Here is a 17105-nt window from a genome sequence, read left to right on the forward strand (position 1 = left end):
TGGTCATTAACACAGATTTTAAAGCCTGTATATTGGTCGGAAATTTAAAGATCCAGTTGACATGGGAGTGCAAGTCCCAAAATCATAAAGGATTCTGAATTCACGTAATAATTTTGTATGTGCCATGCAAATTCTGAAGTATCAATCAAACACTTCTCTTTCTTCAGACTTTTAAATTTTGAGATGTTTACTTTTTTCTTTCTTTTCAACAGATATAAGCTTACCAAAATCAGCAACAATATGTTACACAGCTGCATTGCTCAAAGCCAGAGCTGTCTCTGACAAGTAAGTGCATAAGAACCACTGTCCAGCAAAATTCCTGATTTAACTCAAGATTTCTCTTAGCTGAGCCCACACCCTAACAATCTGCTGGCTTAGCAGGAAAATTCAGTCCTGCAGTAAATTCATTAAAATATTTTATATATAAGAAAAATTTGCAGTGATCCAACATTGCAGTTCAAATATTACAGAAGAAGAAAAGAAGAGAAATAGCATAAATTCAATTCTTGTTTCAGTTTTATGTATACTGTCTGGGTGAGCTTTGGCTTCCTAGGTAGTATAATGGAGATGCAACTAAAAGGTGTTGTGTGGCTGAACCTCTTCAACTTTGTATAAACCTGACCACAAAAAGGTAATAAATAACTGTGGATGAACTGGTAGCAATGCCATTTTACAAGTGCTTTCAGAAGGCTGCTCATCTACTTAAATAGCGGCAGGTGGATTTAGCATTATTATGTCAGGGATTCTGAGAGGTAGATGACGTTCATATTTTTAGAGACACAAATATCTGCTCATTCCTGTTATGGTTTTCTCTTGGGTCTCAACCTTCCAAGGTGCTGAGCACATCCACTTGATGCCTGTGGACTTGAGAGCACTGGCCCACTCTGAAAGGGTGCTCAGCTCCTTGTGAGATGGAGCTCAAAAATCCCAATTCTGCTCTCAGATGCCTTCACACAAATCCCAGGCAGAGTTGTGTCTGTGCACCTGAGGGTCGAATGCCTCCCTAAAGTTGGAAAGCAAGTAGAGTGGAAAGCCATTTTCTTGACTGACATCCTGACAGTTTTTGCTTTTAAAGTGTATGTACACATCAAGATCTAAGTAATTTTCTTTCATTCTTTTTATCCTGTAGATCGCCAGTACCTACTGCAACATCTTTCCTCCCTACACAGCGACTCCAGCTTGGGAGGGCAGGGCTAAGGTTGTCACAGCTTTCCCTGTGGTGTCTGCCTGCCAAGTACAGCTCTGGAGTTAGCCGTGGGGTGTGAGGTGAGAAAGAGATTGCATGGTCTGGTTTTTCATTCACTGGGGCAGATGATTTGCCCTCAGTTTGGGCATGCTACCCTCAATGGTGCTGTGGCCAGTAGACCACCCGCTACTGCTGCTGCATCGTGCTTCCATCCCAACCTGACCCAGGGGCATTGGGTTGGGAACCTCCCTAAAACCTCCCCAAACCTATTTTTAATATAATCCCTCCAACAATAATTTGGCATTGATTTTTTTTGTTGTTTTTTTTTTTTCTTTTCTTTTTTTCTGCAACTTCAGCCTTGAATATACTACCCCTTAGCAAGGTACCTAGAGCAAATTTAGATTAGTGACAGAGAAAGGATTGTTTGAACTGACTTTCTGCCATGGTTAGACGCAAACATGCTTTCCACTTCTGCTGGGATTTTCATTGGCCTTGATGTAATAGATCACTCAGAGTTTCCGCTTGCTATGGAAGTTTGGAGAGCATAGGATATTGACTCAGTTGGTTACATGGGCCCATGTTCTAGATTCCTTTTCTGGCTTTTTCTTGCTAGCATTTCTGACCTAATGTGTTTGTTTCTTTGCTTTTGTAGATTTTCTCCAGAGGCTGCCTCAAGGCGAGGGCTGAGTACTGCAGAGATGAATGCAGTAGAAGCTATTCACAGAGCAGTTGAATTTAATCCACACGTGCCAAAAGTAAGTATGGAGAAAGCATTGTTGTAGCTTTAACACTGCTGAGGACCTAGATCCTGATTTCTGTGTTAGATTAATGAGTGATGTTGTGGAAAGCGGAGAAACATTGGGAAGGGAAAGCAGCTGATAGAATGCACAGTTTTTTCATTTGGTATTTCACATTCAGTGTCTTCTACTCTGGACCGTCCAACTTGACATTTTAGCAGAAGCCAGTCCTCTACGTGAGCAACAATTGCATGGTGGATTGTGCTAGTAGACACCACCAAATGCTACACTGGAGGACAGAACCATACATAAAGACAGATTATTATTTACAAAATAGCCATTAAAGATCTTCTAGTTCAAAATATCTTGGGTTTTTTTTTTTTGATGATTACACGTAAGAATTTGGTTTTGGCATGCTATACAAAGGAACTTATGTTTGGAGTTCATGGTGTGCTTCATGTAAGTTGCATTAGTAATTCCTTATGCAGCACCCTGTCATTAAGTTCTGAGAATGCGAAGCTCAGAGATGAAAAATTGCTGAGAACTACAAAGTAAGAAAAGGGATTTATGTTCTAATTCCCTAATCTCCTCTCTAGATATGCATCTCAGCAGTAAGAATCTTGCCCAGAGGCTACTAAAGGCTAATGTATTTTATTATTTCATCACCTGATACTCAGTATTGCAGTTTGTAAGTTCATTGTAAAGGCAAACTAGAGGCAGATACTTTTTGGCCTTTGGACATCTGCCTCTGATCCTCACCCTACAAACCTTTGGACCAGTATTGTCCTTTGAAAGTCCGCAGCCTCCACTGGAGAGCAGAGGACTGATGTGTGTCAATGTAGGGACCCTATTCCATCGGTACAGCTAAACACCAAGTCTGGTCAAGGTAAACCCAAAACCTGTCTCATATGTACACCTGGATGGCAGAAAGTTTATTCTCATGCCTTGCAGGAATTAAATATTTTCTCTGTGAGCTCTATCTGTTATGCCAACCAGTAAATAGCATGGCTTAGCTACCTGAAGGTTAGGCTGTTTGTTTAATAAAATCATCTAGACTTCCTCTACAGGCAGTGGAAAGAAGGAACTATCTTAGACATCTCTAGACAGACTTTCCCTCCGAGGTGCCTGTTTCTGCATTGACTATGAAAGGAGCAACTTTTTCCAGTAAAAGCCTGATTTTTAGACATCAAGATTTAGGTGAGATGAGTCCCTTTGTATTATTAGCTGATCTATTTTTGTGCCAGACTATAAAATGAAAATATTAAATGAAGTTTGGTTCCAGGACTGCTTCTGTGGAACTCTGTTTACTTTCTCCCATTCCAATGGTTCTTGCACCAGCACAGTCACTGATATTTCTCTTCTGCCTGGTTGCCTGTTTAACTCTCTATTCCAGTCCTGTTCTGGGTGATCCTTTCTGAATGTTTTCCTGAAGCCCGGTTAGAGTATTCCCTCCTTGCTGTCTAAAAAATTAGATGTCTTGCCAAGCAAAGATACCAGTTTAGCCTGTGATGAGCAATCCTTGGGAACCTGTTCTATTTTCCTCACTTACCTCCATGCTTTTGATAATTCTTTCCATCAATATATTTTTTAACAGTTTGCATACTAATGATTCCATATTAACACACATTGTTTCCCTCTTTAAATTAACAGCGTTGCATTTACTTCTCTCATCACTGGATCACTTGATTCTGAGCAGGGATCTTTTTACTTGAAGTCAGTTATGCTAGTCTGGGTGTTTCTGGGACTGGTTCATGCACAGTTCAGGGACAGAAATTGTTGGCTGCAGTGGCCTCCACTTCTGTACATGCACCTAAGGTCCATCCTGCTATTGTCTCCATGATCTGCACTGCCATGAAACTCAGGCTAAGTCTTCACTTACTACTTTTTTGCTTGTTCTTTTTCTGTTTATACTTAAGAGTTTGCTCTTCTTTGTTTTGACTTCCTTTGCAAAATCTACCTTACTGTAAGCTAAGGCAGTTACTCCATGGTCTCTGCCCTTCCAGACCTCCAAGATCCTGCTTTTCTTGTTCAATATTTTCATTCATTGCTTGTGACCTCCTTCTCCCTAGCCAGCTTCTGTTTAGGTGACTGTTCAATACAAGGCTGAATCTTTCTGACAAGTATCCCCATGTATGAAAAGCAGATTGTGTGCTATTTTCAGTACTTTTAATTTAAAGAAATTCCAGTCCTCTTCCTCACTCAAGTTCCTGAGCTTTTCAGTCAGTTTACATTGTTAATTGATTCCCTCAGTTTTTCAGTCTGTCATTTTGAAATTGAAAGCCTTTGTGAAACATGTAAATTATCGGGATAACAAGGTAGTAATGGGAGCAGACTCTAGGAGATTTTTAGTTCATATTTTAACATTAAAACAGTGTAGCCTAATACAGATTAATATGCAGCACTGATGATTTCACACTCATTCTTTCTGCTATTAGCTAAAGGATATTAAGGTGGCAAAAATATATTGTTGGTTATAATTTCATGCACAGTATGGATATTACACCTCACTTTTCACTCAATTCTGATTTAAGTAATCCAATTTGTTCATAATGAAATGGAGATAAGTTTAAGCAAGCAGCATCACAAGAGATCTAACAATGCCACAAAACTAATATGTCTTCAAAGCTTCTTTAGGATTTAAACACTAATGAGTCTCTTGTTCACATCAAGAAAGAAATAAATTACAAAGGTGACAAATTATTTAAAGCATTTGCAAAGTTCCCAGCAGAAGTCTTGAAAGCAGGGAACTGCACTATTCAAGAGAAAAAAAAATGGTTCAATGTTTCTGGTTTGTCTCAAAAGGAGATTTTACCCTTTTCAGTGTAGATCATTACAATTTAGAATTATCACACAGAAAGATTATTACTGGATATGCATTTTCAAGACACTTAGCTGGAAATAGCAGATGTTTGCTGATGAGTTTCTGAGACAAAGGGAGTGCAGGAAGCACACTCTGAACACCGTGAAAGATGCTGCTGAGAAGGATTTAGCAGGAAAGGGAGACTGGGTTGTGACCTATTGCAGGTTTGTGTAAAACAACCATGGGACTCTTACAATGCTGCTGATTTTTCCCTAGGAGATTATGGCCAGATTGTAGTCCAGTGTTCCATAGTGATGTTGCAGAGGTCAGATATACTTCTTACACTTTCTTTTGAATGTGATCTAAAGGTGTAGGAATCCCTTAAGAAGTTGAAAAGTCCCAGATTTCCATTGTTACGTAGGGGTGTGAAACCCTGCAAAAACACCTACCTTCCACATAGAAACCAGTGTGTATACATGGTTCTGGGAGTCTTCTCGGTATGTTTGTCATGAAGATGTTGGCACCCACTTTTATTGATTCTAGATGACTACGCATCACCTTGGGTTTTATTTTCTGTCTGCACAAAAATAGCTTTTGCAGAGGCCTAATATGGCTGAGTCTTTCTTCAGGCAGCCACTCTTCCAGCAAATAACCTTCTTTCCACACAGGTCTCTTCCTCCATTTTTGAGAGCATTTCAATGACAATTTAATTCCCCAGAGATCAGTCCATTAAGTCTCAGCTATAGGTGATAAATTCTTACTGTTTTCAAAATACACTGGAGTCAAGGCACAACATGTGTAGGTACCAGAATTTGGTTTAAGTGAATAAAGGCAATACAGAGCTCAGTGCAGCCTGGCAGATCTCTCCAGGAAGCTGGGCAGCTGACCTAGCTGTGTTGTTTCTGGAAGCTGAGCTGTGCGGTGTAAGTAAGGCCAGCTCAGGTTTGTCAGCTATGATCTTCTTGACTGCAGTGAAAATGGATCCAACTGATCAAGACTTATCATTCTGAAGGCATTTTACCTGTAAAAAGGTTTCTGTGCTTGAAAGTGGCTTAATTTTTTAAGCTGGACTAGAAAAATAACTGATAAAATATATTGTATATATCTGCAGTTTGTTTATGTTACTGAAGCAACTCAGCTACAGCAAATTGCAGTTTTATACTTTGACAGAGACTGCCTATGTAAAAAGAAAGCATTTCACCAGGCAGAGTGTTTTCAGGGTCCTTTTTAGCAGAAGAAAAACATAACCAGCAGCAGATTGAAGTCAGCGGTAAAGCAGGAAAGAAAACAAAGCAAAGAGCTGTGAATTTAACTATGAGAGGAGTCATAACAAATTACATCGCTTGTTTGTGAAGATTTGCCTGAACTCTTTTTCAACCATCTTTGTCTTAAATAAGATTCTATGGACTAGTATCCTTTTGGTTTAGTGTAGCAGCATGCACTGTGGAGTTTTGATACCAAGGAAGTGTGCTGACACTGTCTGACAATGTGCTGCCCAGAAATTTAAGAGTTAAACAAAAAGGGGTTTATTGCCACTGAAGCAGTTGGAGTATCACTGTAATTCCAGAGGGTTTTATATGGAAAAGAGAGTAGTACATCCTATGTCATGCAAAGTACATATTTTGTGGAGTGGGTGGGAAAAGAAGTATATGTATATACACAAACACACAAGACTTCATTAATATTATTTCTATCTTGTGTTTGGAGCTTCTTCACTTATATGTATTACGACTATCCCAAGCTAATGCTGATAAAGTACCACAGCTGTTTCTGGGACATTCCTCAATTGTGGAACACCCTTTCTGAACTGCAAGGCTTTTTCCCTGCATTCAGACTCCTCTTGAAAAGCCCCCACCCCATCCTTTCTGTGATCATGAGACACAAACTGTTCAGTAAAGTCAAAGGGAAGAGAAAACAGATGATGGTCCATATATCTAATTGTTAAAAGTGAGTCAAAAGTGTGCTCTGCACACAGTTATATGGGTTTGCTATGTAAGCCAGGAGCTGAGTTGATTTAAAGAGAGTACCTGCTGAAGTTTGCTGCATTTGAATTGGGCAACTTAAATATTGCTATTACTTTAAGAAATTACAATTTTGTGTGTAAACAGTTTCTTAAAAAGACACAACAAACCATTGACTTAAACACTTTAAAAGATTTATCTGTTCTTCATTTCATCCCTTTCTTATTTATTTTCATTTTGTTTAATAAGAACTGTGTCTGACTGTATGCTTGTGTGGTTTCTAGTAAGTTGTAGTTGCTAACAGAAACAAATAATGCAAACAAATTCATATACCAGATGGGAAATGAATCTGTTCCGCACACCCCATGATATTACAGAGAACCTATTCCAGACATGTTTAAGAGAGTTTTTAACTGTTCAGTAAGACAGTGATTTGGTTTTCTATCTCCAGTAAAAAAGCCAAACGTCTTAATTACCATTGATCCAATGGGAACTTGTAAGGTGACCTTAAAGTGGCTTCTCTGGGCATGTAGAAACCAGTATTTTGGAACTGTTTTAAGCTTGTGCTGTTCATCCTGCTGGGAGGAGGAGAGTTCCTGTTCAAACAATGTTAAATTCTCATATTCTGGCCTGGAGGGATGCTGTCACAGGTGCGGGAGTGACTATTGCCTATTTGCAGCCTGAGCTGTAATTTCAGAGGCAAATTGCACAACTGAGAAAAAGAAGGAAACCTGCCTGAGAGCGGTTGATTTATTTTATAAAAGGGCACTGGAGTAGCTCATTAATGTGGAATGTTAGAAGCACTCCCAGCAGAGGAGAATTAGTAGCCAGCGTGCTGTCAATATTATGAAATAAATAATGTATATTCAATCAGTTCAGGTAAGAGAAATATAAACTCCACCATGTTGCACTTCATGTGTACAAGGTCCGTTGTCGTCCTTCAAATGCTCATTAAAAGGCATATTCCCATATGTGTACAGAATGCCTATAGCTGTGCAATGTATCTTACAATGTCATGGAACTGGCCCAGAAGCCCTTTGTGGAAGCGCATGAAAAATACTGTTACCCTTGTTGTAACTCCTAAAATACAGGGTTTTGACAGGAAAACGTTTGGGGTGAGAGAAGAGAGAGAGACCAGAGAAACACAAAAGACAAACAAAAAAAGCCAAAAATAGTGCAGTGGAGAAAGGCTGATTGAGCCATCTGTTGAAGACAGAAATCATTGCACAACTTCAGTATTCACCCATGACTTGATTAAGACTAGGTCATTCTGGCTGAAGTTTTCTAGATTGTCTTTTCTGAGCTGATTCCTTTTTTAAAGGAACATGGTAACACCAGACGGTGATGATACGGTATTTCCTGTTCTAGTTAAACTTCTTCACTGATCGTTGAAAAACAAATGCGGTTGGAGATGTGCTGGGCTTGCCATCTTCATTTCCTCCATATGGACTAGCTCTTTGCTAAGTTTCTTATTTAGCATGTTACTTGACTCTCCTTCTGAAGTGGAACCAAGTTTAGAGTCTTGTCTTCCTTGTCTATTCAAAGTATTGAAAAGGTAGCGAAGTTTTATTATTTACATTGTAAAGGTTGTGGTTGAATCTGAGAGAATGCCCATATATCAGGAGTTATAGTTAATAGGGAGTCTGTCGAGAGGTGTAGGTTGTTTTCTTGTAAAGCCAGATGAAGTTCATACTGGTATGAATTTTAGTGGTATGGTAGGATCTTGTGTCCATATTAGTCCTGTAGCAACAAGGGCTGTGCTCTGGACTGAGGCGTTTGGAAAGGTTGAGATATAAATAGTCAGATTCCCACCCTGAAGTCTTTGGTGGCTGAACAGAAGACTGTACCTTGCTAGTGTAGTCTCTTTGATTAAGTGCAATAGCAGCCTCTTGGAAACTACAATCAGATGTGTTTGGCTGACTTTTTCCAAGAGCTGGAGATACTTGTTGCATGCAGAAGTCCATCAGGACTGTGATTCACACATTATATAGGCAACATGAGGACTGCAGCTTATTGAATAGTTCTTGAAGAAAGAATTTTTCATTTAATTTCATTTCATTATTTCACAAGAATTTGTCTGCTTGTCCAATCCAAAATGTTTCAGGGGGACTGCGTTGATTTCATGGTCAATCTGCTAGAAACCCAGCAGATTGCTGGGACTCAGTCCTGCCTGTCAGGTATCTGGGTCCCAGTAGCCTGCTTGGCTGTGCTATCTCTAAGTAGATCCTGAGCCCTGTCAGCAAAACCTCCAGGAACCTGAATGTCCTCCAGGCTCTTGAACTCTTCTTGAAAATAGAGCAATACATGAATGGATATGATATTCTAGGACATCAAAACAATCCTAATTTTCATGGACAACCATGTCTCTCCTTCCATAATAATCAAGCCCTACCTACAGCTAGGTACCTTTTTGGTACCTGTTACTCCTATTTAGAGAAGTTTAACAGATGGAGGCCTTCAAGTGCCCTCTCACAAAGCAGACTTGCCATTTCTTTGAATGGTTCTGTTCTGTACTTGTAGAAGTTGATCTTTACGTTTCTGAAAATGCCTGATGAGAACTGTACAGAGTGTTCCAGATGAGATCTCTCTGGGGCTGTGTACAATTAGTGTTCCTGCTGGAAATGCCTCCAGAGTAAATTAATTGACAGCTTGTATGCGTGAAAGATGTGGCTGACCTTTGTATATAAACCAAGAACGATTATGAGGCCCAAATGAGATTTGAGCCATCCATCAACTTCATATGTGGGTCGTCTTGAATATCACCAAACCAGATTATGGACTTTTTGTTTGGGAAAGTAGCTGTGCTAGAGTAATGAGAGAGAAGTGTTTCACATTTTTGATCTGAGGAACTTTTAAAAAGTAGTTTTTCTGAAACTGAGAAAAATGTGGACTGAAAAGTCAACACAGCTGAGTGAGGACTAAGAATGATTTGCAAGTGTCAAGATATATCCTTCCATTTGGTATTTTCACTTGATTTGCTTTTAATCACTGATAACAAGCAATACGTAAGAATCAAAATAACATGTTTTCATCTCAACACTCCTAAAAGTAGGACATTCCTTCCTAGTTTTCCTACAAATAGAGACATGGCTTTGGGTTTGTTTTCATTTGATTGAAGTATTTAAATAATGAGAACTTACTTTCTTACCTACTTTTGAAAAAAAAAAAAAATGGAATTAAGAGTCATGTTCTAAATTACTGAAACAGATAGAAACATGCAGCTCTTGCAGCTGTGTTTCATTCTGCTCAACAAGTATTATGTGTGTTTTTAAAATGATGACACATTCATTAGAGCAGTGAATAAGAATGTTTGCTGTATACCTGTAAGGCTAGCAGCTCCCTTCTTCTTGTCAGTTCTTTATTCTGTTCTTTCCATTGCTCTTAATCCCCTGTCCTGCCTACTAAATTACAGCTTCCTCCATTAATCCACCTGCTCTGAAGCTCTCAGTTTTTTGTGAAAGTCTTTGGAGAAAATCCAAGTGTCAAACTTATCACTCCCACTGCTAATTCAGTTTCTCCTCCTTTAATACTGTTACCTGCTTCAGAAACATGTGATTTCTCTTTCCTCTTTGAAGTACTTACCTATTTCCCAGGTTTGACAATTTTCTGCTTTGATCACAGTCTCTCTAAATCCTTTACCTGTTTGCCAGCTCTTTCCAGGCTCCTTCAGGTGAAGGGGTGACTGGCTCTAGGATGCCCTCCACAATGTCATGATATTGGTGCTCATTTGCTTCTGGCCTTTCCTTTTCCCAAGGCTGATTTTCAGTTCTCGTTTATTTCTTTTGCCCTCTTTTCTGCACCAGCTCATCCCATTCACAGAAGCCAGCATTTAAGAGGAGATGTGGAAGGTTAACACCACCCATGCCTCTGTCTCACCTCCGGTGACAGACTGCTTTCTGGTGGGTGCCTGCACTGGGTTGTTGTCAGTCCCTGGGTCCTGCAGTCCTTCTCCTTCCAGACCAGTGCATAGGCACACAGTGAAATGGAAAGGCTTCACACTCGCTCTCTTTTTGCCAGCAATTAACCATAACTTTCCTTTCCAAACCTTGTGTTAGGGTTTGACAGTCTACTGCCTGACTAACCTGCTGCCTTTTGTGCTAACTTAAATAGTCCGGTGTGGAGAACATTTGCTCTTGGGCATCCTGTAAGAGAGCAACAGCTTCCCTGTGCTATTGGAGAGCAGTCAGGGCACAGCTGGGAAGTGTTACACTTCTCAGAGGGGAACTGACAAACAGGAGTTGAGCAGCCTGTGAATTCTGTCTGTCATTCCTTTCCCTATAAAGCATGCCAACAAGGGGTATATCTTTCCTCTCCACTTTCCCCTCTACTAACTGGAATGTAGTAACACCAGTGATGAAATAATGTCTGCTGAACTGGTAGCGGTCTAGTTCATAGGCTGGGGACGGAAGAAAATTCTCTTGCTTGAATAATGTCCAGGACCTCTATCTTCTCGTGTGGCATGGACCCTCCATGTGTTTTATCTGCTTCTGTTATGAGGGGGGGATCCAGTAACAGGGAAAACTGCTTCTGGGTTTAGTCAGTGGTGCTTTTTATTTTCGTACCATTTTCAGTAACTGTTTCAAGTAGCATGTTTAGCCATCCAATACTTCTTTTTATTGGAAATAAGGTATTTGTTACATTTTGTAACTTTTTTTTTACTTTGTAACTTGTTGGTAGCTATGTAGGTGGCTGCGAACATTGCACGTTCATAGACCTTGCAACCAGTTGACAGCAATGCAGTAGAGAAACCTGTGTGCAAACTATGAATACTGCATGCTTCTTTATGTGCATCAAACTGCTTAATGTCTTAATCATTTTATTATAAACACTTTTAATTAAAAATCTCTTGTAATTAAATCCTTTTTTCTGCTTTAAGCCCTTTTTTTCTATCTCCTTTCATAAGAGACATCTCATTTTGAAATTCTGTGTAGTCCCTCTACTGCAGCTGAAGAGCAGAACATTAACTATCTGTCAGCATATCTTAGTCTTTGGGAGTAATTCAGTAATTATCTTCAAGTGCAGTTGGTGATATTACACATTTGATGAAACACTTATGAGGGAGAGTACTTTAGGGAAATAGACCTTTCAGTGTGTATTGTAGAATTGCAGGCAGCCTTTTGTGGTTTTTATTACCTCTGAAATAATTGTGCTCTGCTTTTTTATTGCAGTATCTACTAGAAATGAAAAGCTTAATTCTGCCCCCTGAACATATTCTGAAGAGAGGGGACAGTGAAGCAATAGCATATGCTTTCTTTCATCTTCAACACTGGAAAAGAGTAGAGGGGGCATTGAATCTCTTACACTGTACATGGGAAGGCAGTAAGTAATTCTCTTTCTGACAAAGGAGAGAATAAAATATTTTTATTGAATGTCATGAGAAAACAATGGCTTTTTGTGAAGTATGGTATGTGGGAATGTTGGAGGTTATTTATATCCTCACCAGCATTGAAATATTTGAAATTCAAACTGAAAATACAGACTTCATTTAATGAGAAAAAGGGTTCCAAAATCTCCTGTTCTCTGTGTAATACTGAACAAAATTTCCCATCTTCTTTGAGATACTCATGCTTTGGTATTGGGAAATTATGACTGTACATACATGACTTACAGGCAGATGAATATTAATATGTAGTATAAAACAATACAGTATTTTATGAGGGTGTTTGGGTTTTTTTTTTTTAATTGACAAACTTGAGAGAGTCCAGTGGAGGATTACTAGGATGTGTAGGGACCTGGAACATGTGATGTAGGAAAAGATGCTGAGGAACCTAGTTTTATTCAACTTGGAAAAGACTGGTAGGTAAAGGGGGCATCGGGTTGCTGTCTTCTGCCACCCAACGGAGAGATGATATGGAAGACAGAGTCAGAGTCTTCACAGAACGGAACAGCAGAAAGACAAGAAGCAGTAAACACAAGTTGAAACAAGAGAGATTTCATCTAGACATAAGAAATGTATTTTCAGAATGAGAGTGGTGATGCATTGGAACAGGTTGCTGATAGGTTGTGGGATCTCCATCCCCAGAGATACTCAGAACTCAGCTGGACATGACTCAGAGCAACCAGACCTAACTTTGAAGATGATCCTGCTTTAAGTAGGAGGTTGGATTATATATCCTCCAAAGGTCATATACTAACCTTCTAACCTGTCTTATCCTGTCTTTGAGATGTGGGGTTTTTTTCAGATTTCACAGTACCAAAAAGTATCATTTATAATCAGCCTTTGTGGGCTTTTTTTAATGCAGATTTTTCTTTATGTAATCTAGTTCCCCTTTTCTCCTCTGCTTTATTCTGTTCTCTTTCAGCCTCTTCATATGTTATTATACCACTTTTTTTTTTTTTTTTTTGCTTGCTCCATTTGCTGTTCTCATTTAGCTTCATTAGAAAAGTTACTTTGTCGTGATAGTTCCTACTGAAATTCACTTATTACCTTTATTGTAAAAGTGACTTACTGTCTCAGTTACTGTATGAAATGTCCTGAACTTGCCTAATTTGCAGTGTAGGCTCCCTGAGGAACCAATGGCTTTACTTCTAGGTGTACAGAACACCTTGCTCGGTAGTCCATACCATTGGTGCCTGGGGTTTGCTCTGCTGCATCATTTTCTGTCCTACCTGCTTGCTCTTTTCCTGTCAGCTCTCCCAGTATGTTATTTTCTCTGCTGTAGCTTCCTTCCTAGTGGCTTATTTTCAGTGATTTGCTTTTACATGTAGTGTTTCTTCTATTCCACATGCTTGCAGAATTTCTTTAGACCAAGATTTATCCCATCATTATGGAACAGTTTTTTGCAGGGAATCCTGAATAGGTCTTCTTTTGCTTTGTCAGTCTGGGGAGTCCCTAAGGGGCTGTTTACAAGGACCAGCTTTTGGCACAGGTGGCTGGCTCCCCTGCAGGCCTCCTGCCACTTAAGAAATCTAGTCATATGTGCCTGAAGGCAGTGTAGGGCATTTCCTTCTAACTACATTAACTGATTCCTCTTCTAATTACCTCCACAGCAATCTGAATATGTACTTTATTAGCTAATATTTGTATAGTAGCCTGTAAAGATGTAAAGAGTATTGTTGCATAACCTCTAAAGAAAAATCCATAATTCATTTTGCACAGTGATTTCAGAGAGAGATGAACAGTGCAGCAGTCCTCAAGAATTTTGTTCAGGTTTTGTTCACGCATAAAGACTCCCATGGGTTTTAACGGTTTCAGTCCAATAATCATAACTTTTGGTCCATATCTTAGTCTGGGTAATATTCTTTATGGATGTAGTAAACTATTTATGTCACTCTCATGTCCTTTACTTGCAAAAGGTTTCCTTGGCATCTCTGTGCAATTGTAAGTTAAAAGCAGTGGAAACATGACAGAGAAATTAAACTTAATAAAATACTAGTTCTAACCAACAGTCTACATATAGTACATGGTCAGTTGCCCTCACTTTCTTTCTATGTATTTATGTACTTGCCATGTCTTTAAAGCGTACTGTTCCGTCAGTGTGCTTAAATAACCACGTCTCACTTTAGTAGCTTGTATATAGTAATTTAGTGCCCACATATATACACTATTCAGTTCTGACCTTGTGGGAATTGGGCAGAATTAAGTACATTTCGTCAGTCAGTTGGGAGCTACATTTTGAATGCTTCTGAGGACAATAAGGTCACTCCTAATTAAGGCAGCCTCTAAGAAAATTTATGCAGACATGTCTTTGTGATATTTTAAACTGTGAAATTCTCAGAGTGTTTTTCCCAAATTGCATTCAACAATTGAGAAAAGTGAGGTTATAAAAACAATGATGATCATCGAACTGGAATGTTGGTTGTTTCCTGCTCTGTCTTCATTCAATCAGTCAAAGTACAGTTTTATTTGCGGTACCACTAAAAAAGCCCAAGTGACACCACGTGAAACATTCCTCTGGGTTTGGTCCAGGTGATCTGTACAGAAGGTCTGTAGTTTCAAGTGTAATCAAATTTCAGTAGAGTCTGAGGTGCTTGTTCATCACTCTCAGTTTCTAAACTTGTGTCATGTTTCCTGTGGTTTGCATGAAGAAGGAAAACCTGGGCGTTCTCAAATACTACAGTAGCTTTTCTAACAAGCACACAGTTAAATGGCAAACTGCTTCTGTGCTGCCTGAACTGATTAATGTAAAATAGGATTGGCTAATACTGTAAGAGTGAGGCAGAGCAGTACCAACGTAAGCACAAACTGATACAGATGATCCAGAGCATTTTCTTCTATGGCTGATAACACTGCTAAACAAATGTTTTGCTGTAAATATTCCATATTTGGTCTAATGTCAAAGATGACTGTTGAAATTCAGCAAAATCTATTCAGACATTTTTCACTTGTTTTGTAAAAGCAACATCTTTATCATCCCTTTTTATTTTGATTAGAATCTTAATATTACTGTGATTTAGAGTAAGGCAGAAGAGGCTTGATTGTCTTTAAATATTAAGTCAAACTGGAAGGAAAAACTTGTGTTAGTGATTTTGAAGTAATGAGCCTTGAACATCCCTCCACATATGTTTTTGTACAGACACTCAAATTTGTGGCATGTGAAGATCATAAAGGCTTGTCTTATTGTATTTGTACTTGGCTTTTTGGGGTGCCATGGGGAGGGGGGGTTTCATATTGGAAGAGCGTTACAGCCTAAGTTGGCTTACAATATTTGAGGATTTCTGCCTTCTTTTCTATGGCTTTCAACATAGTAGTCAAGAATAAATGCACTCATATAATTGCATAAATTATACAGCTAACATTATTTCAGATGCAGTGTGCACAACTGAAACTATTGAGGTGTTGTGTATTTTAAACCAATTCCTCAGTTGCCTTGTGAGCGAGAGATAATGGCGTGTTACCATGTGGCAGTGGGCTTGTACCTAACATCTAAAATATACACTGCTTCTAGGACATCTGTTGAGGAAAATATTGCTTCAATGACTGATGTTCTTAGGAGTAGTGAGAATAACATGTTGATGACATTTTAACAGTGAGAATAATATATAGGATAATGGAAAAGAATGCCTTGATTGCAAAGCTATAATTCAGTCAGGTATTCTGATGTTTCCATAAGCCACACTCAGATGGCCTATAACATCATCACTGTCAAGATTTAGTAATCCATTTCCCTCTCTCCCTATTATTATTTTCAATTTTAAAAATGCATAAGATTAAGTATTATTTAATCCATGACCTGAAGATTTATATTGGAACCTGAGCTGATCTGCTACATCTAAAAAGAATGCATGTGAGGAATCTGGTTTTAATAATTTAGTATTAATTTTGGTTGCCAAATATAAAATGAGAACATGACTGTGTTGGAAGACTGGTTCTCTGGGCTTGAGTCATCAGTGTTACCTGGTTTGCTGGTGTGTGATGGGAAAAAAGTAGTGTACTTTTTTCCATGCAAAACTTCAATTATTCTTGATGCAGAGAGATTGCAAGTATTGGCCTGAATTCACAAGCTTAGCTGGTCATTTTTGTAGGCTATACCTGTTATATCAGATACACTTCTTTCCTCTGAAATTTAAAAATTCTGCAGCCTAAAAGCCCAAGACAAAATGTGTAAAACTTTCTCCTAAGAATAAAATCAAGCATAAGTGTTTGGAGGATTAAAAGCTAAGCGTAGATTTATATTTTGGCATTTAAATAAGCAATTTATATATTGTTTGCAACCAAATCTAAATGTTATGTTTTGTCTACATTTGTTTTTCAAAACTGTAAATACAGTTAAGTACGTCTAGTGACTGCCACACTTATAGTAACTTGTGCACGGTCTTGTTTTCTTTTCAGCTTTCAGAATGATCCCCTATCCACTGGAAAAAGGACATCTTTTCTACCCTTACCCTATTTGTACAGAAACTGCAGATAGAGAACTACTACCATGTATGTTCAACTTTTCTCTTCTTATTGTTGACATCAAAGAATCATTTACCTGGGTATTGCAGCACTGCTCTGCACTGATGCCTTTTAAATTGCATACACTGGATTAGAATAACAGTGACAGTGAGTCTCTGGAGCTCCCATGATGGTTTAAGAGGCAGCTTCTTGCCATAGTTCATAACAATTAGCTATCTTTGTTGTTGCTGACAGTGTTAGGGAGAGAGATTACAGAAGAGATATAAATCAGTTAGATCTTGCTATTCTTTCTTGCCAAGACACTGGAAAATATGTCTGATCTTTCATCTAGGGTAAAATCCCATCAAACCAAAAGCACAGTGGCACAGCCTTGTTAGTCATTTGTAGACACACTAGCTACTTAAATTCCAAGGCAAGATCAAACCTGCTTGAGGACAGCTGGATCATTAACACAGCTGTTATTCTGACAGGTTATGCTTGACATTTTCTGAAAAGCAATCTTAAATAGCAAGAAAGAGTTTTCTCCATGTAATGGTGCGTGTGCTATTAATGGAGAGATTGATGTGAAATTACCTCAATTATT

General features: G+C 38.8%; 1 protein-coding gene across 7 annotated transcripts in view; it reads left to right on the forward strand.

The window, feature by feature from the left end:
- ST7 (suppression of tumorigenicity 7) overlaps nt 1-17105 on the forward strand; it is a 154245-nt gene that overhangs the window by 127642 nt on the left and 9498 nt on the right. For 4 of the 7 annotated variants that reach the window (XM_042792437.1, XM_042792436.1, XM_042792438.1 and 1 more), the window contains 4 exons: nt 213-285; nt 1839-1941; nt 11853-12003; nt 16457-16549. In XM_042792437.1, the coding sequence (XP_042648371.1) occupies nt 213-285; nt 1839-1941; nt 11853-12003; nt 16457-16549 (420 nt within the window). Of the gene's footprint in view, nt 1-212; nt 286-1838; nt 1942-2977; nt 3115-11852; nt 12004-16456; nt 16550-17105 lie in introns of those variants that run through there. The other 3 variants (XR_006165305.1, XM_042792440.1, XM_042792441.1) reach the window with 3 other exon arrangements.

Source organism: Tyto alba, unplaced genomic scaffold (genome assembly GCF_018691265.1).
Source record: "Tyto alba isolate M040663 unplaced genomic scaffold, T.alba_DEE_v4.0 Super-Scaffold_2, whole genome shotgun sequence".
NCBI classification, from domain to species: domain Eukaryota; kingdom Metazoa; phylum Chordata; class Aves; order Strigiformes; family Tytonidae; genus Tyto; species Tyto alba.